This window comes from Periophthalmus magnuspinnatus, chromosome 14 (assembly GCF_009829125.3).
Source record: "Periophthalmus magnuspinnatus isolate fPerMag1 chromosome 14, fPerMag1.2.pri, whole genome shotgun sequence".
In the NCBI taxonomy this organism is placed as follows: Eukaryota; Metazoa; Chordata; class Actinopteri; order Gobiiformes; family Gobiidae; genus Periophthalmus; species Periophthalmus magnuspinnatus.
The window spans coordinates 25,782,923-25,801,033 of record NC_047139.1 but is presented as its reverse complement, the minus strand read 5'-3'; the positions used below and the strand labels follow the sequence as shown (position 1 = coordinate 25,801,033).

Below are 18,111 nucleotides of genomic sequence, written 5' to 3'. Positions count from 1 at the left end.
TATCGGTATTGGCTGAAAATGTCATAATCATGCATCACTATTATTTTGCATTGCTTGGTTCTTCACATTCCTGAAAGGTTCATCCTAATCTCACCATAACATTTTGAGTAGCCATATTAAATACCATTACCATAGGTTTATCATGTTTCAGGGCTGTAAACAGCATCGGCAGAAATGTGATCATACTCTCACATTCAACACCATTTGGGTACTTGAAACCCCGCAGCCCTCATCTCGGACCCAACCGGATGTAAATAATGATATCACAGGCATAGCAGTAAGCGATCCTCCACGCCACACTGCCAATGAAAAGCCATTGTTCGAATGTAGCACAGTTAATTAAAGTGAGGGCGCCACTTTACATCTGTCTCCACACTTGGCAGATCCTTTAATTATATATTTTGGTCAATCTGTTCTTCCCGATGTGAGAGGGGATGCCATACATGAGACAACATCTGCCGAGGTATGTCACACGACTTCCAACATCTGGCCGTGTTTTTGCGCCTGCTGTCAATCACTCGGCTTGCATCTCATACGAATTTATGTTCCTGTACAAAGGCTGAGAGCTTACATCTGGGCCACGCGTACAATTAATACTTTTTTCTCTAAGCAGGCAAACACATGAGATTGGCACTACACAGAGGGATGCTGGCACACCCCGTGGTTCGCAGTCATTTTAGTCCCTTATATTGTCCATCACAGAGACACTGGCGACTGTTCAGTACCACTAAGCTCCACCCACCTATGCCTGTGATCACCTCAGCTGTCAGGTGGCATCTGTTCAAACCCCTAGCCAACAACTGTGTGTGCTGCTCCTCCGGAAGAAAAAAGGCACCTACACGTGTTTACAGCTGTATATTTTTACGACTTCTATTTTTGCTAATTGTTCTGGTGTAAAGTTTGCCTGTAAAATCTGCAGGGGGTGTCGGGCTGCTTTGCGCGGTGTGAGATGGGAGCGTCTTGAAAGGCAGTGCCTGACTTGTCAAGGACCAAAACAGATGACACACAATTGCTGTCGGTATTACAACACATAGCTGCTTTTGAACACTATTGTCAACAAGAAAACAGCAGTGTTAGAAATAATCAATAAAGACATGATTGCTTAGCCATGTATGAGGCTGGCTGTGGTTTTGCGTATAATGAAAAGCTATTCAAGAAGCAGCCACATAATGAAACTATAGGAGAAGCGCAGAACTACACAACTTGGCCTTGGCTCTTTGTTACAAATTACAAAAGCATAAATAAGTGATATAATCTAAACAGACAAGCAGTATTTTCAATGTGATATAAAAGTTCTTGAATCCACCTGCTTCTGTTTGTCTGTCTCTACTAAAACAGTACACAACAGTACTAAAAATGAACAGACATGTACAGACCTCATGCTAAAATATGTAGGGTATTAGCTGAAAGAATATAGCACCCAGCTGATCAGACAGATGTTCGCCTTTACACTAAAGAAAAGAAGAGGGAAATTTACCAACTATTATGTTATTTTTATGTTATTAATTACAGCCTACCAAACATACAAGGTATCATACGAATTGCTACTACAGAACTGTAAGGTATAGCAGGAATTCGCACACAGTCATCCAAACACAAACTAATGCGGTCAGGGCTGCACGTGCATACACTGGCGGATGACACAGAAACCTAGAGACACAGTAGCTCTCTATCCCTAGACGCTACAATATCTCCTGTTCGTAATCCCTGGGAGTCTATTAATATTTCTGTTTCCATGGCGATCTGAGCATTGCCAAATGTTGTAGTGATAAGAGGAGATAAGAGCAGAAGGAGCGGGGAGATAAGAGCAAGTGACCTGCAGAGATCACAGGACGAGGGGTCAGGCTCCAGAGCAGCAGTGAGCGCACCTCCAACACTCGGTTTAGCTCTAACCCCGGGACACACGCACAAGGACAGTTGCATCTGGACTTCACCGACTACTCAAATAGGAAACTTTCCAAGAATTTTGAAGAAGAAAAAAGCTATCAAGACTACAATTTCTGACATTAGTATTTGTATTCAAAATAATAATACAAAAAAATAAATACAAACAAAATACAGTATAGACACACACACACACACACACACTATAGTGGGGCAATATTTAAAAAAGATATAATATAAAATCAGTAATGTAAAATCATCAAGCTTGAATAAGCCTCAAATCTGTTTATTCATTATTAGACTGTGGCATAAAACTGAATGAGTGCTACTATATTAGGGTATTTCTGCTTTTGTGAAATGAGGGCTGTGGTATGACTCTGTTATGACAGAAAAATTAAATGTCGCCCTGGATACATCACACAGTAACAGAATAAATGTTCTGTATAAAACCCTTTGATCTGTGAGCCTGGCTGCCTGCTGTCTACTGCGTCTAGTCTTACCTGCTTGTTGTACTTCTGCGTGCCTGTCTTGTAGCTGTAATCGGAGTACTGGTCTGAGCCAGTGGAGTTGTCGTCTCCTCCTGTTCCAACAAAGGTGTTGGCGGCGGGCAGGTCCTGCACGGCCTGGTGCTTCTGAGAGGCCGAGGGCGACTGCGCCTGCAGTTGGATGGAGGGCAGGGGGGAGTTGGAGCGGTAATGCCGGCCTATGTCTGGGCTGCCCGGTGAATATGTCAGGGGCAGGTGTATCCTCGGGCTATCGTTGACTCCATCTAGATTGAACTTTAAACTCTTTTGAAGACTGACTTCTTCGTCCTCACCCAGTGGTTTAGTAGACTTCTGGGGCTTCCCCTTTCTGCCTCGTTTGCCTTTGGTGTTCTTGGGTACCTGCTTGGGTGCATACAAGTCTTTTGTCTCCTTCTTGCCTGCCTGGTAGCCACTCTTAGTCTCTCTCTGAATGCGGTGGCGGATAAAAACAACCACGAAAATCAGCATGACAACACCTGCCACGCCAGCGAGACTCCCAAACAAAATATTGCTTCGCTGTGCAGCAAATCCATTGTCAGGATCACCTGCAATGTCTCTGTCCAGTGGAGTGTAAAGGCTGTGCCCGACCAAGGCCTCCACTAAGCTGACATTTGAAATGGTCTCGTTCACATAGATGTGCACTAGCGCAGTGGCATGACGTGCTGGCTTTCCCCGGTCACTCACTCGGACTACTAAGCGATGCAGTCCGCCGTGCTTCCGGGTCATCTCTTTTGCAAGAGTGATTTCTCCGCTGGTGGGGGAGATGCGGAATAATTGATAAGGATTACCTCCAGCGATGCTAAAAACCAAGTCCGCATTAGGCCCATTGTCCAAATCCTCAGCTTCCACTATCTCCACATGACTATCAGGGGAAGCCAGCGGAGACAAGGGCCGAAAAGAGGAATTAGAGGGCTTTGTGACAACTGGATCATTATCATTTTCATCAAGAACATTAATAGTGACTCCGACATATGAGGACCTGGGGGGCTCTCCTCCATCCACAGCTTTGAGCCTAAATGTGTAACTACTTTCTTTCTCTCTGTCAAATGAAATGCTGGAAAGGATGGTGCCTGTTCCATTTTGCACTACAAACTTCCCCCCATCGGGCTCCACAGAGAGGTGGATATGAGCGTTTTCACCTTTGTCCACATCCATGACTGTCACCATGCCAACCGGGCTGAGAGGAGGCATGTTTTCCAACACTGAAAAGCTATAGCCACTAAGCATGAACTTGGGGTCATTATCATTACGATCGAGGACTTTTATGACAACTGTAGCTGTCCCTTTGTGCACAGGGGAGCCCTTATCAGCGGCAGTCACTCTAAATTCATACCTCTCTTTGTGTTCACGATCTAGAGGGCTCCTGGCTCGCACCTCTCCGGTGTTGGGATCGATTTCAAACAGACCTTTGATGGATGAGTCTCCCAAAATGTTATAGACAAGCTCCGCATTAGTGCCACTGTCTGCGTCTGAGGCGGTAACATCCAAAACCTTTTCACCGGGCTGGTTCTCTTCGGCAAACTCCACCTCGAACAACGTCGGAGAAAATATTGGAGAATTATCGTTCACGTCTGTCACTTGGACTTTGAGAGAATTTGTACTTGACAGAGCAGGGTTTCCAGAGTCAACAGCCACAATTTCAACTCTATAATCTCGTACTCTTTCATAATCAAGAGGAGTAGTTGTTTGAAGGAAGTATTTTCTCTTATTGTCACTCGATGAATCACTGGCCGGGCGCAATTGAAATGGCACGTCTCCAGCCACCACGCAAGTCACCACTGCATTCTCTCCCTCATCTTTGTCAGACACCTGCACCAAAGCCACGGCCGTACCAACCGGCATGTCCTCGGAAATATTGGCTACCCCCTCAGTGTGAGTCACCAAACCAATTCCACGGATCTCCACGGCTGGCGCGTTGTCGTTCTGGTCAGTCACTTCTATGGTGACGAACGTCTTAGAACTCTTAGGTTGAGGGCCCTTATCTTTGGCCACCACGTAGAATGACAAGCTGCTGATTTCCTCCCTGTCCAGTGGACCTTTGACATAGATTACGCCACTGGAGCGATCGATGCGCAGCAGCCTAGGAACAGGGTCCACGGCCTGGTGAAGGGTGTACTCGATTTCCCCGTTGGGGCCCATGTCAGAGTCGTTGGCTTTGACCTGAAAAAAAGAATGAAGGTGTACGGTTAGGGGCGATAGATCAAACATTCACAAAAAAAAAAAAAAAAAAAGAATTAAAATTTGGTAAAACTTTAAACAGGACAAATTGAAGATGCTTTATTCATCATTTCCGCTGAGGGATCAGTCAACTGCTTGTCTGTTATAACTTTGTAACTTTTTATTAAACTTCCTTTCTTGTATTTGTTCAATAATAGATATAACTGTAATGTAGCCTGGCGGTATCTCCTGCTTGTCTCCATAAAGATAAATAAGTTTAATGCTATAGTTTTGAACATTCTAATCTAACCAATTGCACCTCAATAAAAATGCACCTTTAACTGATAACTGGTAACTCTTTTAATGTAGACACAAAATGTGCGTTCTATAAATGAGAGACATTGACTTCTTTTTCTACTGGACTTCTAAATGTTACTTACTGAAAGTGGGAGAGCTTTGTCAAGTCTTGCAACAGAATTGATAAATTTGAACTGAACTCAGCAGGGAACTGGCTTTCATGTACAGGTGTATTTTGAAACTACTGTTATTGCTGTCTGCATTTTTTTTCTCTCCCAGATTTCCTTTTATGTAGTTAAATGGCCTAGTGGAAATGTTCAATAGCGAGCATAAGCAAGATATTTGGGCAGCTCAAATTCTCCCAAGAGGATTTTACTCCTACACTCACATATACGTCTGTCTTCATTTTGCCACTATAATGGAGCATAAGTGATAAGCAGTGCATACACCAGTTATGCTTTAATTCAATAATTCAAGCAGAAGTCCCTTTTTAAAATTAGATATGTAGAGCCGCACATTACTCAATTTAAAATTCAGACACATGAGTCAACAAGAGCTGCGGCCTTGGTTTAGCAACAGCTGAATACTGATGAATAGTTTATGGATTCTGAGGCTATATGTTGGATGTTGTGTATGTCTATCACACATTGCAAGATTGAGTTGTGTCAGCACTAAGATATTGTCTGTTAAAAATTAGCAAACCTTCCAAAGTATTTTTCTCTGTTTTATTTTGTATTTGTTATTTATGTCAAATGTTAATTATTTTATTAAAATTAACTTTTAATTTTACTGAGTCATTATTGATATAGTTTTATATTATGCTTTGGCTCTTACCATACAGGGTGAAATGGGCTGAGAACTGAGGCGCAACATTTGTCAGGTTGTCAGAGCCAGGACTCAAACTCAAAGTCAAGTTGTCCTGTATCTGTACTGTGAACCCAACCCCTAGGCCAGCTGCTGGGGCAATTGCACATATTTCAATATTACCTGCAGCACAGAGTGGCCCATTGGACTGTTCTCCGAGACTTCAGCTTCATAAGTGGACCTTTCAAACTTGGGAGAGTTGTCATTGGCGTCAGTCACTACCACTCTGAGCAGGGCACTGCTGTAGCGCTGTGGGTTCCCTCCGTCCACTGCTTTAATGGTGAGATCATAGGAATCCTTTAGCTCCCGGTCTAGGTTGCCCAGGACAATGAGCTGTGGGAGTTTCTCTCCTCTGTCCTCAGCCACTTGTAAACCAAATAGAGTGGTAGCGTCCAGCCCTGCAGTCAGGGCATAATCGGCCACTCCGTTTCTCTCCGAGTCCCTGTCGGTGGCAAGAGGGATGGAGAAGAGCGCTCCCATCATGGTGTTTTCAGGCACAGAGATGGTGAGCACAGAAGAGGGAAATTGCGGGGTGTTGTCATTGATGTCCTGCACCTCGATGCGTCCCTCGATGAGTCTGGGGCTCTGGTTTTGAATCAGATCAGTCACTGACACTTCAAACTCCAAGTAGCACAGCTTCCCCTTGAGCAGAGTGCGGCAGTCCTTCAGCGTCTCTCGGTCTATGGGGATCTCTGTGGTGAAAATGTCTCCTGTCTTTCCATCCACACGCAGGTAGGGGGCGCCCACCTCCAGTTTGTACAGATGCCCCGAGTCTGGCAGGCCCTGGTCGGCGGCCAAGCTGCCAATCAGGGTGTTGGGCGGCTGCTCTTCGGGCACTCTGTACAGGATACTGCCTCTAACTGCGCCCCGCAGCAGCAGCAGCGCACACAGCACAAGGCCACACTGGAGGTCCATTAGGTCATCAGAATCTCTGCCTGCAACAAAACACAGAAGTGTCTGTTATAACACTATGCCCGAGGAATACATCACACTTCATTATAATTTTTAACTCCAGTTGAACAAATCACAGGGCTGTGCTGGTGCTGAAGGCTGAACAAATAATTTAACCAAAGAAAAAGGTCTGTCTTCATTGTATTATATACTTCCTCTAAGGCTGTAAAATTAACGGTATTTGTCAATACATTGCACCAACCTACAGCAAGCCTGTGAGCGCCGCATAATAATTAAACAAGAAACAACAAAGGGAAAGAGGATTCTTTTAAAAATACAATCACTGCAATAACACAGCATGGTTTCCGTTTTATCCCTAAGCTTCAGTAACTTCAATGGATGTCTCAGCTTTTACAAATTTCTGTTGGAAAAAGAAATAATATCTTGTGTGCTTGCACAAAACAAACTTGAGGGCCGATGTGGATTGTTGCAGCTGCCTAATCAAATAAAAATGTAATATAAAATCTTGGAGATCCCGTATAGCCTAGGAGACTCATTATTTGAATATTACACTGCACATTTAGCGGAAAGTAATGTAGCCTAAAATAATGTATAGTTTACAGAATATCTTCACCAGATCTGTATAAATAAAGACAGAAATGAGCCATCCAAAGCTGCTTTATTGTTACAGAGAGGTGGCAGAACAATACGAGCTCCAACACTAAGGGCCATAAAGCCAATGAGGCCATTCCTCATCATGCAAATAGTGCAACTCAGCCATTATCAGTCTGCAACAATGCACTACACAGAAAGCGCCCTGCACACCCACTGCTACTGGCTAACTTAAACGCTCTAATCTTTGTGTTTGATTTTGAACCTTTCAACTCCGTAATTATAACCCATTATTTGAGGGTCTTCTTTGATCTGTATTCCCTACAGCTAAAGAATTGTGGCTTTTTTCATGCTGGAACGATTTTAAACCATAATTATTTCCTCAGTGTGAGAGTGCTCCGTGTGAGTGAGAGAAAGTGCTGAGCTTTATTGGTAATTAAAATGGGACCAGACAGTGAGGTTAAATATCAAGGTTCAAATCTCTGGGTACATGTGGTGGCTACATTTTTTACTTGTTTTGAGTATGACCAATGATTCAATAGAGCACTTTCTCTGTTGTATTGTACTCGATATAAAGGGTGCAGAAATGTTAACATTCATTTGTGTGGGTAGTGTGAAGTCCGGGACTGTTCTGGTCTTATGTTTCACTACAGACAGCAGCATGTTACAATCAATTCTCTATTGATTTTCAGCTCAACCACTTGCTGCTCTGCTTGTATTTGTATTTTCAAGCATCTATTGTAATGCTATATGTCATGCTATAGCCTCCTTTTGAGTAAGTGAGTGCTGGATTGTTCCTCCCCATTACCTACATAAACGTGTTAGTAAATGTGAATTAAGTGAATATTGTTTTATATTTTAAACACCATGGGACATTTCTGGTATAGGATCCCCCACCTGTGTCTCCATGGAGATGCTTTTGCTGTACCGCAAGCAAATTCCACAAACAGTAATTAATACACAAGTCTGATTCAGATTTTCCAAGGTCTTAGAGCAATAAGAAACACCCATAGATGTATGTATTTATAAAGTCATGAATAGTACTCCTTAAGCAGCTCTTAGGAACTATTACACACATTGAAGCCTGTGAAATTATATGTATTAGAAAAGACGAAATAAAGAAGGGAGCAAAGTGAACTGTTATAGAGTTGCATGTCTTACATCTCACTGAAAAACCTGAGATAAAAACGCATTCAATAGTAAAACTGTTTGCAAATCTGACTAAATCTCAACGTGCTCCTCTACCTCATGCTCATATTTGCAAGTTCTCTGTAGCTCTTAATGGTAAACCACAACAACTGTGATCACATGGGTACTACAACTATGACAATCCTCACTGAACATACCCAGGCATCTTCTCCTTTTGATTATAATAAACATGGCTCTTACTGTCTCCTGTTGGGTAGCTTTTTCCTCTTAGTACCTTGCTCTTAAATACACCATAGGCCACCTCCACGTTTCTGTATCTCATAAAGTATCGAAACCCATATACTAAATACTAAATCTAGTGCAGAAACTAAATATTTCATATCTAATTTGAACAAGTATTGATGCAGAGAAAAAAAAAAAAAAATCACATACAAAACAATTTCGACTTTCTCTTAACACTTTCAGCCTTAGCCTCGAGCCTTATCGGAACTAATGAAAGACCACAATATTAAAGAAATCACTTTTATTTTGTTTTCGTTACTTTCAAACCTTCAAATGCCTGGGAAAATATATCTCTTTTAATGCCATTGCTTTATCCAAATCAGTATCGAGTATCAACTCTTTCCGTAAGTATCAAGTTTGAAATTTGAATATAGTTGCGCACCACGCTATAATACAGCAAACAACACATGTGCAAGAGTGCAATGGGGCCAGCCTATATGTGAAATGATCACTGAGCCTGAATGAGTACATTGTGCATCACAGGAAGTAATGTTCCGAAGCACTGCAAAGCCAAATGTGTGCAGAAAGTCGAGTCATGAATCCTGAAAATTCCCCCAATCCAATAAGATCTCCAATTTCTTGTGAATACATTAAAAATGGAAGTGCTGGTTATTGATGCACTAATTGCCTGGTTATCGACGAGGTCCTTTTTACATTTGCAGGGGGAGTGTGTGGTCAATGTGGCGGAAATGGGGACTGTGTGCTTTGCGTGTTCATGTGTGACAGAGGAAAGGGCAGCAGGAGCCAAAAGATTATCCCTGGACACAATTTTCAACAAAAAAAAAACATACACAACTGCTATTGATCCTGTGGTCTGTGCTGGTAAAGTGGTCCGTTATACCAAACAGACCGATAGAAAGGCCCGTTCACATTTGTAGTTACATTTAAAACATATTTTAAATGGATTTGATAAATGTACAGTGACGTTGTATTACTTGAATATTATGAGTCTAGGCAAACCATGTGTACAAAATGATGTAGTAAATTGTGTTCACAGTCCATTTCCAAGGCTATAATATGCTTCATGTGCTTCATGTTTAGTTGTCTTGCCAATATATACAATAGTTAATCAGTTCCTCATTTCATTTTAAAGACTCACTAAAAGCCAGTTTCATATTTGTTCGTACAATATCAATACAATCTACATCTTATATGGGATGTAAATAGTTTAGCAAATGCAATTACAGATTTCTTGGCATTTATAATTACAGAAACAAATACTGATGGCTTCTCTTCCTGAAAACTTACTGTATCTACAATATGCGTTCAAAAACAGCCTTTTTTAATGCCATAATGCGGTGTTTACCCACAACTGTCCCTTGCCCATTATAGCCGATTGGAGAATGAATGGGCATGCTATTGTAGTGACATGATTGTTATGGTTGATGACACTCATGACTTAATGTCTTCCAGTTGGCCTCATGCCTGTCTTCCAGATGGCTCCGTGCCTGGCAGCCAAAGCAAATTCTGTGCTCTTTTGTTTTGTTTTTTTCATTTTTCTTTTGTCTTGTTTACATTTACACATTAAAATGCAGGCGTCTTCTCAAATCCAAGGTTTTAGCCATTAGTCTGTGCGAATTCCTTATCTGAAGAGTATACTGACACCCGGTCTTAGCGGTGTTACCTCGCAAAGCTGAGCGATCCCAGAAATATTTTATCAAAAACCCTGAACAGCATCAAATGTCTTTCCCTCCTCTCAGAGCAGCTTAAGGTGGGACTAACTTGCGCTGAGTTTTTTAAAGCGAGAAGGATCGGAGACTTTCTGTGTGTCTGCAATAGGTCCACTACCTGAAAAGCAAAACGGATGATTTAGAATTGCTGAACACAACTAGGAATGACATTTCCAGCACCTCAGCGCTTTTGCACTAAAAAACTTGGTTATCATCTGCTATCCCAGATGGTGTGGTAGACCCATAAGACTACAGGCTGATTCAGGGGGGCTCCAGTACACGACTCAGCAAAAACATCCAAAAGGGAAGAACAAGGAGTGGGTTTTCTGGTGGTCCGGCTCGTTTATCACACCTTGTCCAAGTGAACGTCATGCAAACTGCTGCTGTGACGGGAAAGATTATGCATGTGAGGGACCAAAGGTACGAGAATACTTCATTCACAATCATTGTTAATTATTGCAAAAGATACAACATTTTTTGTTAATAAAATATCCGACAAAATATATATAAAAACTTTGTAATCTTGAGGTTTAAACCTACAAACGTGACTTGAAATGCATGATTCCCATATTGGTTTAGTATATTTCAGTATTATTTTAAATGCCAATAGTCCTGGATGTATAGAGGCCCCTATGGGCTGTGACTCTTGACGAACGTAACAGCAACGCCAATTGCTTAAAAAACGAAAAAAGAAAAAAAAGAAAACACTAAAAACTGCAAATAGTCACAAGTTTAATTAAGACCGCCGCCCCAGATACTGCTGTACTAGTCCTCTTCCCTCTGTTATGTTTGATCAGTCGACTCCGCACTATAATTCCACACAACTATTAGTTCCGCTGTTACACTTCATTCTTACAAAATCATTATAACAGCAATTGCTCCTAGGCATCCTCTAATGCTTAGAAATGTATTTCTTTCTAAAATGAAGACATCCATAGAGAAAACTTTATGTCTAAGCATCATAGCTGCACTCAGCTCATCGCTGCATGCTGTGATCATGTATCGCTCCAGATGGTTCAAACACAGAGTAAAGCTGAGGGCAGCCTGTACCACCGTTTGGCCCTCAAAGACATCCAAACTGCCTGCTAGTTCATGTGGAGAGAGTTTTTACTTCCCAAACGGGGTGTTTGTAATGTGTTACTTTTACTTCAGCAAGACATGACTACTACCTTTTGTACTCATTTTGTACTTTGGTATTCTCATTAACACATATTTTAAATATGCTACTCGAGTAAAAAAAAAAAAAAAAAAAAAAAAGTTACATAGTTTCCATTGTCCTGTCTTGAATTTGTCATTTTAATTATTTCTTTTTTGTTTTTGCTTAAGTAATTATTTCACCTTTTAATTCAACAGAGTAAAATTCCTATCAGCAATACCCCAAGTGCAATTTTTGGTACGCTTTTTTGATGCTGTAGTCATGGCAACCATCTTTCACTCGCATGGACATCTCAGGACAGACACCGGGGAAGGAGTTGGACTGCACCCAGCTAATATGAACCATCAGGGGTGCCAGGTCTTAGCACCAGAGCAGATTATGGAGTGGAGGTGGCTTTGTGAGTCATCCCCAGCACGGACCTCACTCACAGCAGACCCAGGATCTGCAGGAGGAGCTTGCCCGAGCTCTTTGTCCTCACCTGCCGCTTCACCTGCCGCTTCACCTGCCGCTGACCTCTGTCGTTAGTGCTGACTCTGAGAAGAGACAGCCTGAAGACTCTTGTCACTTCTCCTGAGGCTTCAGCTGAAATAGATGTGTGGTGTTTGCGGTATGGACAGCAGCTGTCAGTAAACTGAGGGGAGGACACAGTAAAGTCCCATTATACATTTATACTATGCTTTCTGAGGATGGTTTTACTTTAGGAATATTAGAGTATTTAAGCAAGTAATTCTGGTACAAAACTGAAGAAACTTGAAGAAAATAAAGTATAGTCATAGTAGGCAAAAGACATGCAAAAAAGAAACTCATTTGAATCATCATTTTGACTTGTCAATGAGCAGCTTGAGTCTTCTTAATCAAGATGTGTATCACAGCCTATCCTGACTCACTAAAAAGCATGTGGTTTACAATGTACTTTAGACATTGGAAGAACAAAAAAGACATCTTATAAGTTGTTAAATGTTGTTGAATGGGAATGCATAAAAGTCTATATTGTTTATGTTCAGGAAATAAATGTCAAAGTAAGTTTTCAAAGGACAATATAAAATCACATTGAGAATGAACAAAATGAGGAAGCTGAATCTACAGCGCCCCTAGTGAGTAAAAGTGAGAGTCAAAAATCCTGTATGTCTGTCTAATTTATACATTTATTTTATTAATTTTGGAAAACCCAACATCAAAACAGCAGTCACCTCCCAGGGATTTGCAAAATGAAAACAATGCAACAGCCATCAACAAAAAGACAAAGAGAATGACCAACTTTCACAGAAAACAAACAAATGAATAACTCTCCCAAGGCATCCCCTGTCCCCTGTAGAGAATTACAACTCAGTAAACCAGTAAATTAGCTTCTATTCTCTTCTAACAGTGACTCTGGGGACAAATAACAAGCAAGTCATTATTTTTTAAGTGTCAATCATAACAATATGTAAACACAACAGTGATTGACTTGAGAAACTTAAACTCAGTCTTACTGCAACAAGTACAATCTTTAATATCTGATTTCGTTTTTACTCGTCACACTAAATAAATTCAACTCCCGTTCCCCTGCCCTACATTTCAAAGTCCCATTGGCAGCTGCACATCATCTACACAACACACTGATGCATCCTCACCTGCACAGAGCACCACCCAGCTGACGCAACCTCCCTTCCAAACAGTTCAACTTCCTCTAGTCAAAATCAATCACTCGCTTCAAAGGACATTGCTAGTTTCGAGAAAACAATTCCTAAAAAAAGCACTTTCCTAAAACATTGCAAACTCCATAGACTGCGGTTTGTTTTTGTCAGACACAATGCAGGAGTTCTGCCTGTACCCCTTGGCCCCTGGGGTATAGACTCCCGTTCATCCCTTCTGACTTCAAGACGCCATCACCCCAAACTTCGCTGTGAGTTTTGCCAAAAGCCTTTCACACCACAGGCACTTGTCAAACTGTCTGCAGGTATGTTGACATTTTTTGGGAGGGAGAAAATGGATGAAATGAGGTTAACTTGAGCTTTTTAGGCTAAATATGGAGATAGTTTTATGTTTTAATGTAATTCTGTTTCATCAATAAGCTTCACTATTTGGTTGAATTAATATCACTGCCAGGTCTTTCAAAGTTTTAATGAAAAAGGTTGCCTCAGTGCAGCATTCATTCTATCATTCATCCTCCCTTTGCTCCTCTCAGTCACAGGTGGTTGGAACCAAGCACAGCAGCTTTGGGCGTGAAGTGGGGAACAGCCGGGACAAATGAAGATTTAATGCAAGAAACAGACGGAGAAGACAAAACTTTCACCTCCAGCTACTATAGGCAGGGGAGGAGAGGGGAACGACAGGGGATATAGGAAGTACGGCTGTCAAAAGTATTGCAAAACAGATACTGATCAATACTAAAACTACTACCGAGCTAGACAATAATTTCCTGAAGAGTTTTAGAGTGGTCCTGTTCCTTACAACACGTATAAGTCCACATGGTATATTAAAGAAAGTATTAATATTAGGATATATTGTCTAAAAAAGTACTTTTTTTTATTGTGGTATTGACATTGGTATCAAGTACTATATCTTTTTATCTGAATAAAATCTGAAATCACTAATAGGGAGTATCCTACATTTATTTACAAGAATAGGGTGATTTTTTTGACACGTATTTAATTTGTGATTAGTTGTGATAAATTTACATTTGCATTGTTAACAAAGGAGGAGTAACATTTGAGAAATATGAACTGAAGTAAGTAATAGCCATCATATAAATCCTTACATTACTTGAAGTATAAATGGGTACACAGTAGCCTATAATTGCAGGGTGCCACATGTGTGTTTCTCCTGTTACCATAGAGACAGACTATCTGGTGACTGAGTCAACACAGTGACTGACCGGGTGACATTTGCTCTTTAAATCCAGCGCTCCACAGGTCCAGCGCAAATGACTCAAGCCTGCAATGAGCTGCAGGCTGCAATAGTAAATTACCAGGATGTCAAAAGGTTGTGGGTAGTGACAGACAAATATCAAAGTTGTTTCAAAATGATATGTGCGAATGTAATAAGAAAAGCTTGATGTTGTATTGCTGAGGTGAGGCTAAATGTCTTGTCTTAAATAACAATCGCAGAGCTGGGATCCCCACGGTAGGATGTGCTGTGCTGCTTTGCCAGAGTGTGGAAAGATAACAGATGATTTAATGATTTTCCCAACTGATGCGATTTGATATATTGGCTGACTCTGCGCCTTTAGCTAGTATAACAGGTAAAATCCATTACACTCCAGCGCCATGATTTATGACGGCTTGTATCGCAGCTATGGGTCTCCCTTCAGATGATCTACCAATAGAATTTACTGCAAAATGTTTCGCCACTGTACACTTTTAGCGCCTGGGAGGGCTGGTGAGAAAGCAAGTGGCCTTTGGCTGCAAACACTTGCTAAGTGCATGGCCATTTCAATAACTTCTCCATGTAGGCAACTCTGGATCCAGAAATACTGTTTGAGGGTCACAACTTGCAGCAGATGCCTTTAAGCAATAGCAGAGGTTAAAACTGGGCTACGTCCCAGCATTCACTCAGGTTGCACACTTTGTAGTTCTCTTCAGCACTACTGGATGTGACTAAAACTAAAGTTGACCTAAAGCTTTCAGTGGCAGAACTACCACTTTATGAAAAAACAGTATATATTATATGTGCCATCATGTTTACAAAAAGGCCAGCGACAAAACAATATACATGTGTCACGTCTGATGCTATTGTGCCAAACCCAGTATCCAGGAAACAAGAGGAACAGGGCAGAGTTCACTGCTGTTCAACTCTCATCATGGCATGTTAATTCAATTACAAGTGTGGAGATACACAGAGGCAGTGAAGGCAATGGCGATGTGGCTATAGAGTGAGAAAACTAGGTTATGGAGCATTTTGACGCGGTGCTTTGATGGCTCTACATCATGAGACATGCCTATGCGGAGCAGGATATTAAAATGTGCCTGGTGGTCTGAGGAGTAAGAAACAAGAGCCCAGACACTCTCAGTGGAGCGGGCACGGCTGATTTGCCCGCGTGGCTGCGGAGATCAAACATTTCTCTGCCAATTATATGCAGCAATCTTTCAGCGCAACTGCGGATGACTTGTTAACATTGGCGCTGGTGACGGAAACGTGTGATACATTAGCGCACAGAACAGTTTCTCTTGAGCAAACAGCTTCAAATTCAATTCTGCTAATAAAGGCAATTACAGCCAGAGTTTGCGCCTCCTGCTATAAAGAAAAGGCGAGGCGAGAGAGTGGTGAAAACTGACGGGAGCACATTTTTTCCCCCTTTCAAAGAATCAAAATGATATCATAATAAGTGATTAGGTTAAGGGCGATACATTTTGCATCCGATGACATACGGCAGATTTCTCCCTTGGCCAGTTAATGACCGAGGGGAGGCGAGAGGTATTTCACTTTTACGGCATCTCGCCATTTACGCACCATTTTAGCAGGTTGCACATCCAGTCCACAGTGGGCTCTCTGTCACAGCAGCCTGTCAACCTGTAACACCAAACAGCTGCCGCTATTCGCCTCCTCTATTACTAAGTGCACCACTGGCAACTTGTAGCGTTTAACTGGAGTCACAGGGGCGCGTATTGGGTTTAAATCAAACTTATCAAATGACTGAACGAGCGAAGATTCCAAGAAAACTTTTAATGCTTTATATCAGGCTGTGCAAGCGCTGTTACCTGAAAGAGGGACTTGTCAATCCGTGTGTCAATCTCTCGCCTCTGATATCCGCCGGTGATCACACGGGCGCGCGTCCAAAGCCCTCAAACCTCTGTCACAGTATGGCTACCCAAATAACTTCACTGGCAATATCCATTCAACACACCGCGTAAGTTCCCTTGCATCAAATTTCAACAATCCAGTCTCCAAACGCGCTTCAAGACGCGCCGTTTGCAGCTCGGGTTTCTCTTAAAGCTGACAAACGCAGTCTCCAAACGTGGGCACAGCGCTGCGTTCCATGTCCACTCCTCTCATTCAACGGTCCAAAGCCAAGACGAGCACTGGCTGGCGCATCCCTTAAAGTCCAAGTTTCTCCAAATGCGCTAAGTAGCTGAAAAGCGCGCTGCGTAAAGATGCCCGTGCCAAAACCAAAACACACGTAATTTCCAGTTTCCAGTCAATATCTCACGCGCTCCTTTCTTCAAATAAGAAGCCCATCTGAAGCATTTCCAGAGAGCAAGTGGTGAGATATTATGTGTAGGTTAGTTGCTCCGCTCGCCTCTCTCCTCTTCCTCTCTCTCGCTGCTCACCAAAGCGTGGGAGGAGGTGGGGCCGCCATCCACCGCAGCAACTTCACACTCAACAGCACATTACCCCGGCCTGCCTACCACGAAATTGTGTGATTCCTGCAGTTTAAGACGATCACATCAAAATGGGTCACCTCAAATTGAAAACGATTATCAAAACGTGTGGCAATTTCAAAAGCGCGCGCTGCGTATTATTGCTTTTCATATTGTCCCGCTGCACGTGGAGGACAGAGACATGTCGCGGTGGCATGTGTCTCAATAAGATGTAACAGGGAGCGTGAACTGGCCGTTTACTTGTTGATATGCATTGCAATGGGAGCTAAATAAGTAGCCTTAAAATGGAAGCCAGTCTGGTCACTAGTTGTTCCTTTGGCGCCATCCGCAGGTGGTCTGTATATTGCAAATGAGAAAAGAGGAGACGAGAGGATCCTGAGGAAACAGGAGAGATCCACAGAGACTGATGCCCAGACCCAAGAAAGGATGGACATTTTATTTGGGGGCAACTATGGTGTGTATCTAAGTAAGTAAGTAATGAACGAATGAATGAATGAATGAGTGAATAAATAAATAAATAAATAAGCATTTGCTGGAGACGAGAAATCAGGCTGCCTCTCAGTGGGGAGTGAAATGCAACCCACACTGTATATGTCTCTCTCTTTCTTTCTCTCTCTCTCTCTCTCTGTTTCTTTCTCTCTCATTGTCTCTCTCTGTCTGTCTCTCGCTCTCTCTCTCTGTCTGTCCCTCTCGCCCTTTTCTCTCTCTGTTTGTTCCTCATTCTCTCTCTGTCTATCCCTCTTTCTCTCTCTCTGCCCCTCTTTGCCTCTCTCTCACTTTCTCTGTCTCTCTCTGTCTCTCCCTCTCTTTCTCCCTCTGTCTGTCGCTCTTTTCCTGTCTCTCTCTGTCTGTCTCTCTCTCTATCTCTATCTCTGTCTCACTCTTCTCTCTCTCTTTCTCTGTCTCTCGTCTCTCTCTTTCTCTATCTCTCTCTGTTTGTCCCTCTCTCTCTTTCTCTCTCTCTCTCTTGCTCTCTGTCCCTCTCTCTCTCTCTTTCTTTATTTATCTCTCTATCTCCCTCTGTCTCTCTGTCTCTCACTCTTCTCTCTCTGTTTTTCTGTCTCTCTTTCTCGTTCTGTCTCTCTCTCTGCCCCCCTCTCTGTCTATCCCTCTTGCTCTCTCTTTCGCTCTCTTGCTCTCTGTCCCCTTTCTCTCGCTCTCTCTTTCATTTGCTCTCTGTCTGTCTCTTTCTCTGTCTGCCCCTCTCCCTCTGTCTCTGTCTGTCTGCCTATCCCTCTGTTTGTCTCTCTGTCTCCCTTTGTCTGTCCTTCTCTTTGCCTCTCTCTCTCTGTGTCTGTCTCTCTCTCTCTCTCTGTCCGTCCCTC

General features: G+C 42.4%; 1 protein-coding gene across 1 annotated transcript in view; it reads right to left on the bottom strand.

Annotated features, from left to right (window-relative positions):
• The window catches only part of pcdh1a (protocadherin 1a), a 121,707-nt gene extending 105,262 nt beyond the window's left edge, over nt 1-16,445 (bottom strand). The window contains exons 1-3 of the mRNA XM_033978056.2: nt 16,166-16,445; nt 5,850-6,661; nt 2,385-4,568 (exon numbers count right to left, since the gene is read on the bottom strand). Of these exons, the coding sequence (XP_033833947.1) occupies nt 2,385-4,568; nt 5,850-6,641 (2,976 nt within the window). The 5' untranslated portion in view covers nt 6,642-6,661; nt 16,166-16,445. The remainder of the gene's footprint in view (nt 1-2,384; nt 4,569-5,849; nt 6,662-16,165) is intronic.
• Nucleotides 16,446-18,111: the final 1,666 nt, after the last annotated feature.